The sequence below is a fragment of the Prunus avium genome, chromosome 4 (genome assembly GCF_965620075.1).
Source record: "Prunus avium chromosome 4, drPruAviu1.hap1.1, whole genome shotgun sequence".
In the NCBI taxonomy this organism is placed as follows: Eukaryota; Viridiplantae; Streptophyta; class Magnoliopsida; order Rosales; family Rosaceae; genus Prunus; species Prunus avium.
The window spans coordinates 33,965,010-33,979,612 of NC_142287.1; the positions used below are offsets into that span (position 1 = coordinate 33,965,010).

The 14,603-nt window shown below is 36.8% G+C and overlaps 1 protein-coding gene across 2 annotated transcripts; it reads right to left on the reverse strand.

The window, feature by feature from the left end:
- Positions 1-863: 863 nt before the first annotated feature.
- On the reverse strand, positions 864-9,224 carry LOC148295287 (putative LRR receptor-like serine/threonine-protein kinase At1g07650). 2 transcript variants are annotated; one of them, XM_088251505.1, is made up of 24 exons: positions 9,071-9,224; positions 8,198-8,372; positions 7,960-8,031; positions 7,760-7,828; positions 7,606-7,677; positions 7,427-7,498; positions 7,257-7,328; positions 6,715-6,786; positions 6,551-6,622; positions 6,352-6,423; positions 6,175-6,249; positions 5,949-6,017; positions 5,690-5,755; positions 5,396-5,461; positions 5,266-5,301; positions 5,126-5,166; positions 3,415-3,794; positions 3,144-3,342; positions 2,868-3,014; positions 2,589-2,707; positions 2,304-2,514; positions 1,975-2,212; positions 1,721-1,871; positions 864-1,617 (listed from the first exon to the last, which is right to left on the reverse strand). In XM_088251505.1, the coding sequence occupies exons 1-24, from the start codon at positions 9,165-9,167 to the stop codon at positions 1,060-1,062; spliced, it is 3,201 nt and encodes a 1,066-aa protein (XP_088107631.1). In that variant the 5' UTR covers positions 9,168-9,224; the 3' UTR covers positions 864-1,059. The 2 variants fall into 2 exon arrangements, with proteins under 2 accessions (XP_088107631.1, XP_088107632.1); XM_088251506.1 differs by lacking the exons at positions 8,198-8,372; positions 9,071-9,224 and having other exon boundaries at positions 7,803-7,828.
- Between the last annotated feature and the right edge of the window lie 5,379 nt (positions 9,225-14,603).

Sequence of the window (14,603 nt, forward strand, 5' to 3'; positions counted from 1 at the left end):
AAATATGGACAAGAGAGGTCAATTGTTTTTTTCTCTTTCTTCTCTCGGTTGCCTCCCTCTCTCTCTTATTCTATTATTCCTCTCTCTTTCTTTCCGCTCTCTCTTCTCTCTCTTCTTCTTCTCTCCATCTCCCTCCTTCTCTTTCTTTTTTTAATTTTCTTTCTCTTTCTTCTTCTAATTCTGTCTCTATCTCTCTCCCTCTCTTCTTCTTCTTCTTTTTCTCAGTCTCCATATCTCTCTCTCTGTAAATTTGGTTAAATGCCAGATGCCAGATACTGGAGGCAGAGATTTGAGAGGGAGGGATTATAGAAACCCCCAAAATTTCACAACCTAGAAAGGTTCACAACCCCCAATTTTTTTGCCGATAGTGTGAATATGTCCAAAGAAGAAAACTGGCGGAGAGAGAAGGAAAAAAAAAAAAAAGAGAGGAGAGAGAATAAGGGGGAATTCGGAAGAAAAAGAGAACTGAGAGATAAGAGATAAGGAAATAAAGAGGAAGATTTGTGTTTAGTTGTTCTCTGGGCTTAAGCCCCTTTGTTAAGAAGGAGAAGAAGCAAGAGGAGGAGAGAAGAGAGGGAGAGAGATAGAGACAGAAGTAGAAGAAGAAAGAGAAAGAAAGAGAAGGAGGGAGACGGAGAGAAGAAGAAGAGAGAGAAGAGAGAGCGGAAAGAAAGAGAGAGGATTAATAGAATAAGAGAGAGAGGGAGGCAACCGAGAGAAGAAAGAGAAAAAAACAATTAAAAAAAAGAAAGGATGGGAACGGGTACACGTGTCTAGCAAGTCTGGTGAGAGTCGCTTTTGAGCGAGTCTGAATAGCATTCCTAGTATGTATTTGCAAAAACCCATTATTTTTATTCGAAAAGATATGTACTACTACTAGTTAGTTTATCATTACACGAGCATTTGCATAGTTAAGCGCGAAGAAATGTTTATTGTGAAGAGTTCATGGGTAGAATTTGCCTTTAAAAACTGACTTGTAAGAAAATAATGTTTAAGAGCTCATAAACCACTCTAGGATATGCTATTAGCAACGTGAAATCTTGAGGCCTAGCATTTACATTAGCAAGAACTAGTACTGGGATTGATTTTATAGAGATCAGAAGACGTAGTAGTAGCAGAAGAACCAATCCATGGTGCATCTGATGATGAAGGAATAAGGCTCTGAGTTTCACTTGGATTCTGTGATGAATTGTGATCAAACTGGTTTGTCAAGGCTGTTAGCCTCAGTTCATCACCGTAAGTACTTGGATTGATTTTATAGAGATCAGAAGACGTAGTTGTAGCAGAAGAACCAATCCATGGTGCATCTGATGATGAAGGAATAAGTCTCTGAGTTTCACTTGGATTCTGTGATGAATTGTGATCAAACTGGTTTGTCAAGGCTGTTAGCCTCAGTTCATCACCGTAAGTACTTGGATCCGTGAACAATTCATGAACAGCCGTACGCCCTTCAAGCATACTCACTACTGCAGACATGGTAGGCCTAAGCGCTGGTGCTGCATTGATGCATAAGAGAGCAACTTTAATCATCCTAATGGCCTCTTCCTCACTCACATCGGACCCCAATCTTGGATCCACCAGCTCCAATAATTCCCCTTTTTGTTGTAAAACAAGAGCCTGAAATTTAGCAGAGAAAAGAGATTTGAAAATGGAAAAGCAACTCATAGAAGCAAAGAAGGATGGCCAAGTTGGAAGGACTTTGAATTAAGATCCATCTTACCCAATCCACAAGGCATACAAAGTTCTCATTTGGTCGATATTTCATGTTGTTCTTTCCAGCAACAATTTCCAATGTAACAACACCAAAGCTGTAGACATCTGCTTTGTAGGTCAAATAACCCCATAGTGCATATTCTGGCGCCATATATCCTCTGCACACAAAAAACGATTGTTTTCCTTAGCTGGGTGGAGAAAAGTTCATAAACAAAACTATGCTCTGAAATGCAGTTCAGAAAAAAAAACAGTATAGCTTACATAGTTCCAGCAACTCTAGTGCTAATGTGGGTGTTCTCCTCTTCGTCAAGCTTGGCCAACCCGAAGTCCGAGATCTTGGAGTTAAGGTCTCGGTCTAGTAATATATTTGTAGTTTTAATGTCTCTATGTACGATCTTCAGTGCTGATTCCTCATGCAAAAAAGCCAGACCTCTTGCTATGCCTATGCATATTTTCTGCCTTGTAGGCCAGTCCAATTTTAAAGGACTTTCCTCCGGAACTGCCACAAACATGGATTCCCAATCAATGATCTCACTTTTGTTTCTTAATACACCATTTCAGTTTTTTGTCACTGGACTTGATAAGCTTACCGAACAAAGCACGTGCAAGGCTGTTGTTTTCCATGTATTCATATACCAAGAGTAACTGGTTTGATTCAATACAGCATCCATACAATCTAACAAGATTTGGATGTCGTAAACCAGAAATCATGCCTATTTCAGTCACAAATTCCCGATTTCCTTGCTTTGATTTGGATGATAGTTGCTTAACTGCAATTATAGTACCATCCAATAATATACCCTGAAATAAATACAGTTTAGTAGTTTTCAAGCATGATAAGTATAGACCAAGAAGTAAGGAAATTAGTTATATACCTTGTAGACAGACCCAAAACCGCCTTCCCCAATTTTGTTTTTAAGATCAAAGTTGTTAGTGGCAGCTTTAATTTGCCTGAAGGTGAAAAATCCAGTTTGCAGATCCAGTTCTCTAAGAGCTATCCACAAAACAAGGTTAGGATATTAACAATGTCTTAAGTATTTACAACAGTTCTTTTGAACTTAGTGTCTGACAGTGTATTTTCCTAGTTACGTGCCATTTGAAAGAATAATGAGAACAATGTACTACGTGGAACTTTCACAGTAGCTTAATAGCACCTTTTTCCCTTGATGTCTTGCTATCCAGACAGCCTTTCCACCAAAGAATGCCTAAAATCAAGAAAATGAGGCACAAAACTGAATCTCCAACTGAAGCTCCCACCACAATAGGTACCTTGCTTTTCTTATCATGAGGAGGCGGGAACTCTACAAAATTATAGAAAATGAAAGGCAAAAAAAAGGTTACAATGACATAAGCTTCCGTTCTATGATAAATTGTGTGTGCGCGCGTGTGTACGGGAGGGAGAGAACTAAAGTTTGCAACTCAGAATATACCAGACTCTAGAGAGATAGCTGATATAAGAGGACCGTATGTTCCTTTCTTTGGAGAAGTTGTTGTCCCTTTCCCGGACCAATGAAATCGGATCTCTAAAGTTTTGTTCTTAACCTCAACTGCTTTAAAATACTTAATGACTTCCTTATCAACCCCTTGTGCTTCCTTTTCAATGTCAAAATCCTTCCACACCAGTTTCTCCTGAAACAAACTTTATCAATTAGAAATCATCTCACTTAGCATAGACAGCGCATAAACAATGGGATTGGCTACCTGAATATAGACATCAAACATCCGTCTTCCAAGACTGTAAAAAGATCTATTGCCTCGGATTATTATCTCCGAAAAGCGAAGTGTCACAGTATAGTTTCCATTTCCGAAACAGCGTGCATAATATGTGAGAGAAAGAGGAGATAGGCGTGCACTTGTGTACAACTCAGAGTTGTTCATTCCAAGTGTGGATGCATTATTTGCTATGTAGTCACTCGAGGTGGGGTTGGTAACATCCCAGAAATGTCCAGTAGTACTGACATCCCAGATAGGTCTCACAGGAACAAACTTTGCTGCACCTCCTGGTTCTGGATCCCCTTCAAAGTTAATTCGTCCAATGGTGGTTGCCTTTCCACCACAATTTATATGTAATGAGTACCGATCTATTCAGTAACAACCAAGAAACAGCATCACATGAATTGTAATCAGATTAAAGCAAGTATTTGAGTGCATAAATGAAATTGAAATAGTCTTATCAACAGTTTTCCATCAGGTCATATGAAATCTTAAATTAACTGAGTTGTTCTACAAAATCTGCACGAAATTAAATAATTAAAAGGCTTTTTATCACAAATGGTCCCTGAGGTTGGCGAAATTATCGCCTTTAGTCCTTAATGTTTTTTTGTAACACTAATGGTCTTTAAGGTTACCCTCCGCACATCAAAATGGTCCATGCCGTCAATTTTCGTCAATTTTTCTGTTAAAAAGCTGATGTTGCATATACATGGGCCACACATCCAATAATATATAGCCACATGGTATTAAATAATATATTTAAAATAAAATTACATTTTAAAAAAGATTAAAACTTAAATTTAAAAACAAAAAACCTTCAGCCATCCCCTTCTGGCCCTCCGCCCTCCCCTGCGTCTACCCCCTCTACCATTTCTCCCTCTCCTCTCTCTCTCTCTCTGTTTTTCCATGCCCACTAACAAATCTCTCCCTCTTCTCACTCAATTAAAAAAGGAACAAGAAGAAGAAACCAACACAATTTCAAATTTTAAAGCATGTACACTGTAATCACAAAAGCTTCATCTCTCTCAGCAGCTCTGACTAAAAAAGAAAAAGAAAATCCAACCACCATAGATTCACAGCCACTTCCTCCACCCCTTCAGACCAACTAAACCCTTTGCCCATCATACCCATTCCAGCTTTGGACCCCCACGCCTTCCCCAACTATCGAAACCAATTATGCCCTTGCATCAGATCCATTTACCCACCCAGATTCCGACCCAGTTCTTTGCTTGCCTGACCATCACCAACGAATCTGAGGAGAGAGAGAGAGAGAGAGAGAGAGAGAGAGAGAGAGAAGAGGGAGGGGTGAGGGAGGTGGGTTGGCAGGTTTGAAGGAGGATAGAGGTAGGAGGCGAGAAACAACTTCATTTTTAAAATAAAAATAAAAAATTTAAGTTTTAATCTTCTTATTTTTTCTTAAAAAATTTAATTTTTTAAAAATATATTATTTAATGCCACATGGCTCTATATTATTGGATGTGTGGCCATGTATGTACCACGTCAGCATTTTAACAGAAAATTTGACGGAAGTTAACGGCAGGGACCATTTTGATGTGCGGAGGGTAACCTTAAGGACCGTTAGTGTCACATAAAAACATTAAGGACGAAAGGCGATAATTTCACCAACCTCAGGGACTATTTGGGTAACTAAAATATGCACCTTATAATCATATTTTGAATCTAAAAGATATATTGTTACCTTCTGGACAAGGATAGCTGTTCTGGCACTCTCCAAATGATCTATAAGTGTAGTGAAAATCAGCTTATGTAAATTTGAAGTTGACAGAATGAAAAGAAAAAAATGCTTCATAATTGAAGATTAATATGTTAGAAGCTTACGAGTTGTCTCGTGCAGAAAAGCTTTTGAACAAGTTCCTGATACATGCGAAATCAGTTAGGTTCAAAAGAAAATTAGGCGAGTGAAGACAGCAAACTGTGCAGTATGCCAACTGAAAAGAAGACTGCTTACAGGTATTCTCTACCACAAGCTGGCCCAGAGCTTGGATAAAAATTATTGTAAGAAACATCTATCTGGCTGCACACAGATATAGTAAACATGTAAGACTCCATCAGAAACAGAATGTGCATCGGACCTCTAAAGAGGTCAAGAGATTAAACTCCACTCAAAGTAGAAGTTCTCATAATTCTAAATATATCTGTGTGTATGTGTGAAAAATATTATGATGACTTAGAAGAATATATTCCTGCAGGATTGTATGGAAAATAAAACCCAAGAAAATCTGATATAGGATGGAAAACATACTATTGATTGTCTCTGCCCTTGATCCAGTTTGGAATAGATCCAGTGAGCAAGTTGCTTGTTAGATACCTATTCACATTCAGTAAAAGTATATCGTTACTGTTTCAAAAGGCCAGTTACATGGATGAAGATATTGACTATACATGAAATAACTAGGAATTTATGCATGCGGTATGTAATTTAATATAGGTAAATATGATATATTCCGAGGAGGCCCTATGCATCATGAAAACACAACCTGCATGAAATTTACATTTCTTACAAGTGCTTCAATTTTGTCAGAGCTGCTAAATCAGGAATGTCTCCTTCCAATCTGTTGAAGCTGAGATCTCTGCAAGAAAATAACTAGAGTTGTGTTATAAGAACCCAAAGTTTATAACTTGGATGTTTAACTGAACAAATTGAACTCATTAACCAAATTGTGATAAATAAATAAAATTAAATAATTGTATTCTGTGCAATTGAACAAAAAAAAAAAGTAGTATTACAATATTTTCAATGTTCTATTCATTGCTGATATATAAGTGGGGATGCGTCCAGATAAGTTACAGCTCCTCAGCATTCTGCAACATAATTAACTATCTATTAGCACAAGTGCAGCTAAGCGTCAACTAGTCTAAAATTATAAATAATAAATAAAAAAAGAGAACATTTTCAATACTTACAAATATTCCATGCCTGTCATACTACTCAAGGGTGGAAATTCTGAACCCGTTCCATTTATGTCACTGATCCTTCTGCATTTAATTGCATCATGAACCATTGTTAAAAAGAATCCCTGTTATAGGAAGTAATAATTAACTTGTAAACGCAGATTTAGGTTCTTTAGTGTTAATGCAACTTAGGATTGAATGCAGAACTCACAGATCTGTTAAATTACTCAAGGCAGAAATGTTAGACGGAATGGGCCCTTGGAGACCACTAGCCTGGATCTCTCTGTCAACAACAGAATTCAAAACGAATAGATGTTACACCAGAAAATTTCTATATCCTAACAATTTACAATATGTGATAGAAAAATCACTTACAATTCCTGAAGTTGCTTCCAGCTTTGAATAAAATCAGGTATTCTTCCTGTGAAGTTGTTACTGCTAATCCTACTGCATAAGGAGAAAGATTGAATAGCATAAAGTTAAAGATTTCTTAGGGCCAGTTTGGCATTGCTGTGCTGTGAAAATAATCGCTGTCAGATTTGCTGTGAGAGAAATCAGCTGTGAGAGAAAGCAGTTTGGCGTTTGGTAAACTTTTTGTTAAAAGTGTTGTTTGTACGGATTCCCATATAATCAAAAAATAATTGCCGCATAATCATTAAACCCAACGCCTCTTCGAAACTGATTCCTGCATAATCAGAAAATGAAAGCACCTTATTAGCTGCTTTCCCTTATAGCTTTCTCCCACTGCAATTTTTAACAATAAGTGATTTTATCATAGTTTACCAAACGGGTTGAGTTTCACAAATTTTTTTAAAAATCACTTATCACCCCAAATAAGCAATACCAAACGGGCACTTAACATGCCAAATTTATAATTTAATTAGAATTAAAGCAATGTTAAGGGTACAAACACTTACAGTTCTGTTAACTTAGTCAGATTAGTAAGAGCCAGTGGCAACTCTCCTGTGAGATTGTTTGCACTAAGAATGCTGCAGATACCAATGCCAACTTATCAACTGGTACTTGCATATTCAACTTATTTCATATTTAAAAATCAAGAATTAAACCAAAAAAAAAAGTGGCTTACAGATTGTTCAAGTTAACCAATTTCCCAAGCTCAGGAGGAACAGTTCCAGAAAAGTTGTTATTCTGCAAGCTCCTGAAAACAGATTCTCCTTCATCACACTAGGCTAAAATCAAATGAAACTTAAAATTGATTTTGACAAATAATATGAGGTGGTAAAGAGAGATAGAGCCAGAGGATACATATATGTTAGGGTGCTTATGTTTCCCAAGTAGCTAGGGATTGGTCCTGATAAATTGTTCACAGTAACGGACCTGCACAGTGTACACATTTTGTCACTTCAGTTAATATAAGCTATTATTGGCTAACCTTGCATGAAGTTCAGAAATCCTTTACAGATATTCCAACTTTGTAGAAGCCCATTCACGCGGTATAGTACCGGTAAGGTAGTTCCTGGTAAAATCTCTGTGAACAAGAGTAGAGGAGATTAGTAATAACATTACCATTTGTGGAAATGATATAAGAAACGTTTTCAGATGACAGATGCTATTAAAAATAAAAAAATAAAAATTTACAACTGAAAAAGTTTCCCTTACACTGTTGTTAGGTAGGGTAACTCTGCAGCAGATGGTGGAAGTACACCAGCAAGATCTTGCCCTTTAAGAACACTGTATCGCAAAAATGTCAGAGATCATAAGAACATAAAGAGTCTTCATTCGGAATCTTGTCCATAGAAAAATAATGAAAACTGGATTGAAATGCTACCTAAGATAATTAAACCAATAAATAAACAAACAGAAAATGAGTACAAATAAAAGCTTTCAGTTGACGTACATGCTGACAACATGGCAGAAACCATCAGGGTAGGAGCAGTTGCATATGAGATTGTTTTTGTATAGAGACAAGTGATCAGATTGGGTATTCCAATTTTTGTCATTGCTGCATGGATCTATGCTGAAGTTCCAGTCTTTTTTTCCCACTTGTGTTGCTATTTCATTTAGTGCTTCCACTGCGCACACAAATCAAATCATGAATCTTTTTATTTTTCCATTTTCTGTGTTTTTTATGCATCAGCCGAGTTTATTTTTCATTTTTTAAAGAAAAGTAGAGTTATTGAGCCTGATATTTGCCCAAATTAATGTTGATGCCAAATAGTGATTGGGCTTGGGCCTTCTGCCACCCACCATTATAAGTTATAACCTAGAAAACCTCTCTAGAAGATACAGATCATGCTCTGTATCTCTCCCAATCATTGAATTTCATATCCATTTCCACTTGTAATGATGAAAGAAAATTCAGGTCCAACTCTTTAGCTTCTTTCATTTCTTTTTCGATTTTAAATCAATATAATTTTAGGATGAAAACAAGTTCTTTCTTTTTTTAAATCTTTTTCGTAAGTTTATATCTAATCTAACCAACATGTAAAATTATATGGGTTCTAATTTTTGTTTATACTGACAAACATTGAACTGGGAGTGCTCTAACACAGTAACTCTAGAAAGGCTAAAATGTTCCTACCAATTCCCAATCAAAAAGACCAACTTTTTCATTGAACACTCTGTTCTCCGCTGTTCAACACAACTCCGAAAAAAAGCCCAGGATTCATTTTTTTAAAAACAAAAACTGAGGCTTTAGTGCATAGATTTTGAGTATCAGCAATACCAACTTGAAAAAAGATTCAGAAGAAGAAGAAAAGCCAGTAATTACCTTCTGCAGAAGCAAGACGCAGAGATTGTGCTTCAACTTTTACTGTGGATATGCAGAAGCAGAGGACCAACATGGCTACCGAAATGACAAGGTCCATGGTGGCTTTTGACTTGGATTCTGTGATGAATTGTGATCTCGTAAACTGACTAAGCTTAAACGTATATGGTCCGGGGAAGATTTCTGATCTCGTAATAAGTACGAAATATGTACGAAACGAAAGCAAGGAAAGAGAAATTTAAAAAAAAACATGTATTATTAAAATAAATATAAATAAAAGAATACAACTAATGTTAGAATACTTGAGAATATTTCATCAGCAAAATATAATTGTGGTTTTGCAGCAACAAGAGCTTATTGGACCAGCTAGTAGCTTGTTACAATGAGAGCATACATCTCCACATGTGCCCAAAATATACTTCATTAATCATAAATCACTCTCTGTCTGTCTATTGCTCATCAGGCAAATGAATATTTGACATTTTTATTGGCAAAGTTTGGAATGGGAAAGGGAAAGGTGTAATTAGGATTTAAACATGAGACCAATTAAAGGCAAATGCATATAAATATTATTTGTTAGGTCTAGATTGATTCCACGCAACTTCGGTTTAATAATCTCAAGCTGTGAGTGAGCCGCCATCCATTGAATTTGGGTTATAAGCTTTTACCTAGATTAATAAAAGTAATCTAATTAACAACCTTGTTTGAATGAGAAATAGTCGCTTTTGGCATGCACATGATGCTATAAGAGCACTTCCAGCAGCCCCTTAGGGCAAGGGCTGGGGGGGGGGTTTTTTTTTAAAACTTCAAAACCCATTTCCAGCAACAAAGTCAAGCCCGGGCAACTACTGGGGTCCACCTGCCTGGGCAAGCCCGAAGGCAGAATCAGCCCGAGTGCTGGCCCGAAGGCAAGCTGACGCCAACGTGACGTCAGCAGGCGCAATTCAAATTTTTTTATTATAAAAAAAAAAAAAAAAAAATTGCTGCGCGCACGTCAGCTTTTCCCCAACGGTGATACGCCACGTGGCAGCTTCTGGTCCTTCCGATTGCTTTTGTCATCCAATCCAACGCCCAAGAATTTTTCAAGGCAAACAATTATGAAAAAAATTCGGAAAAAATTTAAAAAAATTCCCAAAAATTACTGAATTTTTTTTCTATAAATACCAATCAATCCTCTTCATTTTTAACAACAAATCCTCATACATTTTCTCCTCCTCCAACTATTATTCACTTTCTACTCCATATTTTTTTCATTTTCTACTCCATATTTTTTTCACCTTCAAGTTTAATGTTTTGTTTTAATTTTTGCTTGTAACTCATGTATTTTATTTTATTAGTAGTATAGGTTGAAAATCTTATCCAAAATTTGAAATTTAGATGAAATTTGAAATTGAAATGAAAAGTATCTGAAATTTATATGAAATTTAAATTTTGAAATTTATCCGAAATTTGAAACAAAAATTTATCTGAAATTTGAAACTGAAAATCTTATCTGAAAATCTTCTCCGAATATTTTATCCGAAAATATTGTCCAAATTAATTGTTTAGGTAAACAAATTTGTGAAAAAAACAAAAAATTGAATAGTACTTGCCCTTTGCCCGGGCAACTGCTGGAAGTGCAACTTACTATTTGCAAGGGCAGACACTATGAATAGTGTCAGCCTTAGCCCCCCTTGCCATGGCAAGGGTTTGACTGCTGGAAGTGCCCTAAGGATATGTAATTATAACACCAAGTTGCTTGTAATTATAACACCAGCGGAAACCCGTGCACCCTGTCTTACCTGATGACTGCCACAGCGACTGCGACTCCTCGTCCTCCGTCGTCGACGACGGCGATGATTGCGTCATGACGTTGTCGTTTCAGAGAATCTCTCCTTTGCTGTTCGATCTCAACCTGTCACCGCCCCCCATGATGGACGACCTTGATTTATTCAAATTCAGTGAGGTTTGTGGTGATGATCATTCAATCCACCCCTTTGTGCCTCTAATTATACCGTATGGATCTCCATAATGCTCCCCCTTTTTCCTTTTTTTTTTCTTTTCTGCCCTTATTTTCTAAGGAAGATCCACCCCTTTATTCAAATATGGTACTTGGTGGTTGAGAAGAATTTGAGTTTTTTCTTTTTTGTTTCTTCTTGTTTTGTTTTAATTCTACCTTGTTAGAATATTATGGTGTAGAAATAGCATCTGGGTTTTCATCTTCAACTTGATGGGTTTTGGAGGAATATTCTCTTTATTGTGGAAGGTAATATTAGACATTGTTTACCCAACACTAGATCTTATCTGGGGTTTTGCTCTCTTGATCGGAATTGGGTTTGGCTGGGTTTGCTATTTTTTATTTGAAAATTTGAAAATTTTTATTTATTTATTTGTCTTTAATATTTATTTTAAAATGAAATAATTTTTTTGACCGAATTACCCCTCCACAACTAACAGAAGTTAAAAAATATTTGACAGAAATTAAGGATTGTCCTTAAATCGCTTCAAATTGAAACTACAGGGATAAAATTGACCAAATTGAAACCACAGGGACCAAAATGGTAAAAGTGCCAAACTACAGGGACCAAAAGTGACCTTTGCTAATTTTGTCCTCGTTTAATCTAGAATTCAAGAAAACCCTTTGCTAATTATTAATTGCTAGTGCTTAACATTAAATTATGTTATCCAACAAAAAAAAACATTAAATTATGTTCGAGAATATTAAGATAAATAATAATAATTTCATGTTTTTATTGGCCACGTTATATATATATATATATACATATATATAAAGTCTCTGGTTGAATTTTCTGTGGGAACTGCTGGTCTCTGAACTGCTGGTTTTATATATATACCAGCAGTATCAATTTATTGTTATTTAAGAGAGGTCAATTGTGCATGGCAAACCTTATCAATTTATTGTTATTTAAGTAGAAAATTAAAAAGTCAAAATCATTGGTCGGGTCAAACAATTCAACCGGAACCGTTGCAATTTCCAAATCCCAAACACATGCGTAAGTCGGAATTGACCCAATCTCACTTCGAGTTTGAGGTGTTCAAACTTTCCTCTCCCAGATCTAATTCCTTAGAACTGAAACCGATGCATGCCATGCCAAGTGGAATCGACAGATTGATCTTGACAATTGTATCGTACGTAAAAGTTGAAGGGCTTTGAATCACTTAAAAATTCATGCCTTTTTTCCCCACTTTGCTCAGCTTTGTCACATAGAGATAGAGCTTGATCTTTATGTATTTGCAAAAACACATTATTTTTATTTGAAAAGATATGTACTACTACTAGTTAGTTTATCATTACACGAACATTTGCGTAGTTATGCGCGAAGAAATGTTTATTGGGGAGAGTTCATGGGTAGAACTTGCCTCTAAAAATCGACTTGTAAGAAAATAATGTTTAAGAGCTCATAAACCTGATGTAGGACGAAAGATGGTCAATTATGGCACTAAGAAAAAAAGGAAGGCGTATCGTTGGGATTTTCTAAATGATTGAAGAAGAATTGTGACATATGGTGGCTTTTGGGTTTCTAAGGTCGTTTGGCCTTCCAAATCTACATTTAAAGAGTTGTAATCAATTTTTCAGTTTTTGTTTTATTTCCCCTTTAATTTCAATAACTCCCCTTAGTAGCTCAAAGGGTGAGAAGGTTGTATTTAGACGTTTATGAGGTTGCTTGGAGACTCAGTTTTATGAATCAAATAATTCAAAGAGAATTTTCTCTCCAATTTCCTGGTGGATTCCAGATTATCGTTCTTTAAGGTTTTCGTTTGAAACCTTTGTTGCTTGTGCTGCGTCAAGTGGTATCAGAGCGGGTCTCTCCCGTCTCGGTATTCTTGTCTTATCATAGGTGATCGAGAAGCTGAAGTCCTAGCCCCAATTACTCGAGCGGATCTGGACGCTCAAAACCAACGAATCGACAACCTTACCAACCAATTTGGGGAGATGCGAGAATTGTTGTTGCAAGCTCTTGGTGGCAACAATAGAAGAGAAGGTAGAGATGGCGAGAGAAGAGATAATATGAGGCAACTTATTCCGGATAGTGAGTCAGAGTCAGAAGAAGAACTTGAAGAACCACCACCACCGGCTAATAATCCTCGTAATCGTAATCGTAATTACGAGAATTTTGGCGATTATCGGATTAAAGCAGAAATTCCTAACTTTTGGGGAAATCTGAAAATTGAAGACTTCTTGGATTGGCTTGTAGAAGTGGAGAGGTTTTTCGATATTATGGAGGTTCCTGAGCATAAGATGGTGAAGATGGTAGCTTTCCGTCTAAAAGCTACAGCGGCTGTTTGGTGGGATCAATTGCAAAATTTACGGCAGAGGCAAGGAAAGCAGCGGGTTTGAACATGGCGGAAGATGAAGTCGCTTATGATGGAACGATTCTTGCCCACAGATTATGAGCAGATTCTCTACCGTATGTACCTAGGCTGTGCGCAAGGCACCCGTTCAGTTTCTGAATATACCGAAGAATTCATGCGTTTGGCAGAGCGAAACCATTTGACCGAGACTGACAATCAAAAGGTCGCGAGGTACAACAATGGGCTGAAGATTTCCATCCAGGAAAAAATTGGTATGCAGAATATATGGACTTTGCAGGAGGCGGTTAACATGGCATTGAAGGCTGAACTGTTGGAGAAGGAGAAACGCCAACCCAACTTCCGCAGGAACACGACGGAAGCCTCTGAATATACTGTTGGTGCTTCTAGTGGCTCAGGAGATAAGGGGAAAGCACAGCAGCAAAATCCTGGAGGATCGACAAAACCAGCAACAGTTGGCCAAAACAAAAACTGAAAAATTGATTACAACTCTTTAAATGTAGATTTGGAAGGCCAAACGACCTTAGAAACCCTAATGCCACCATATGTCACAATTCTTCTTCAATCATTTAGAAAATCCCAACGATACGCCTTCCTTTTTTTCTTAGTGCCATAATTGACCATCTTTCGTCCTACATCAGACCCCTTCACTTGTAAAGAACTCGACCTCGAGTTCTCGTTAAAATGAACCTGAGTAGGCATAGAACTTGATATGTAGATAAACTCTTCAATTTGTAGAGTTAGGACTTGCTCGTATTTGGATGGAATAATCATATAATTAATTCCATAAACAAGATTAGAATATGCTAGTTGAGAATCAAACTCCTTGTATGAATTATTTTCTTCTCCAAATATAGATTCATCCATGCCTTTAATTTCAGAGGAATCCAATTGTTGTAGATCTTCATCTTTTGAAATATATGTTTCAACAACAACAGGAGTTTCAATAGGCTCAATATCTTGTTTTTCTTGAATCTCTTCCTTCATCTTATGGATGATTGGATCTTTAATTAATATAGCATCCATCACAGTTTCTTCCTTTTCGAGAACTTCCTCCATCTTTTCTAGACCGACCATGATATTGGGTTGAACAATCTTGTAACCATTCCTTAACAAATATATATTATATTCAAAAGGAAAGAATTTTTTCACAAGAAGTCTCTTCATCCAATGCCAAGAACTGATAGGATTTTTACCTTGTTGCTTCCTAGATTTTCGCAACTGA

Bases quoted from the DNA above. Each gene is read 5' to 3' on its own strand.
- LOC148295287 (XM_088251505.1), bottom strand. From the start codon at position 9,167: ATGGACCTTGTCATTTCGGTAGCCATGTTGGTCCTCTGCTTCTGCATA. The intron at 7,499-7,605 runs GTATCCTCTGGC...ATCTGTTTTCAG, and splicing joins ATAAGCACCCTAACATATAT to GAGCTTGCAGAATAACAACT. The intron at 3,015-3,143 runs GTATATTCTGAG...ATAATTTTGTAG, and splicing joins AGCTATCTCTCTAGAGTCTG to AGTTCCCGCCTCCTCATGAT.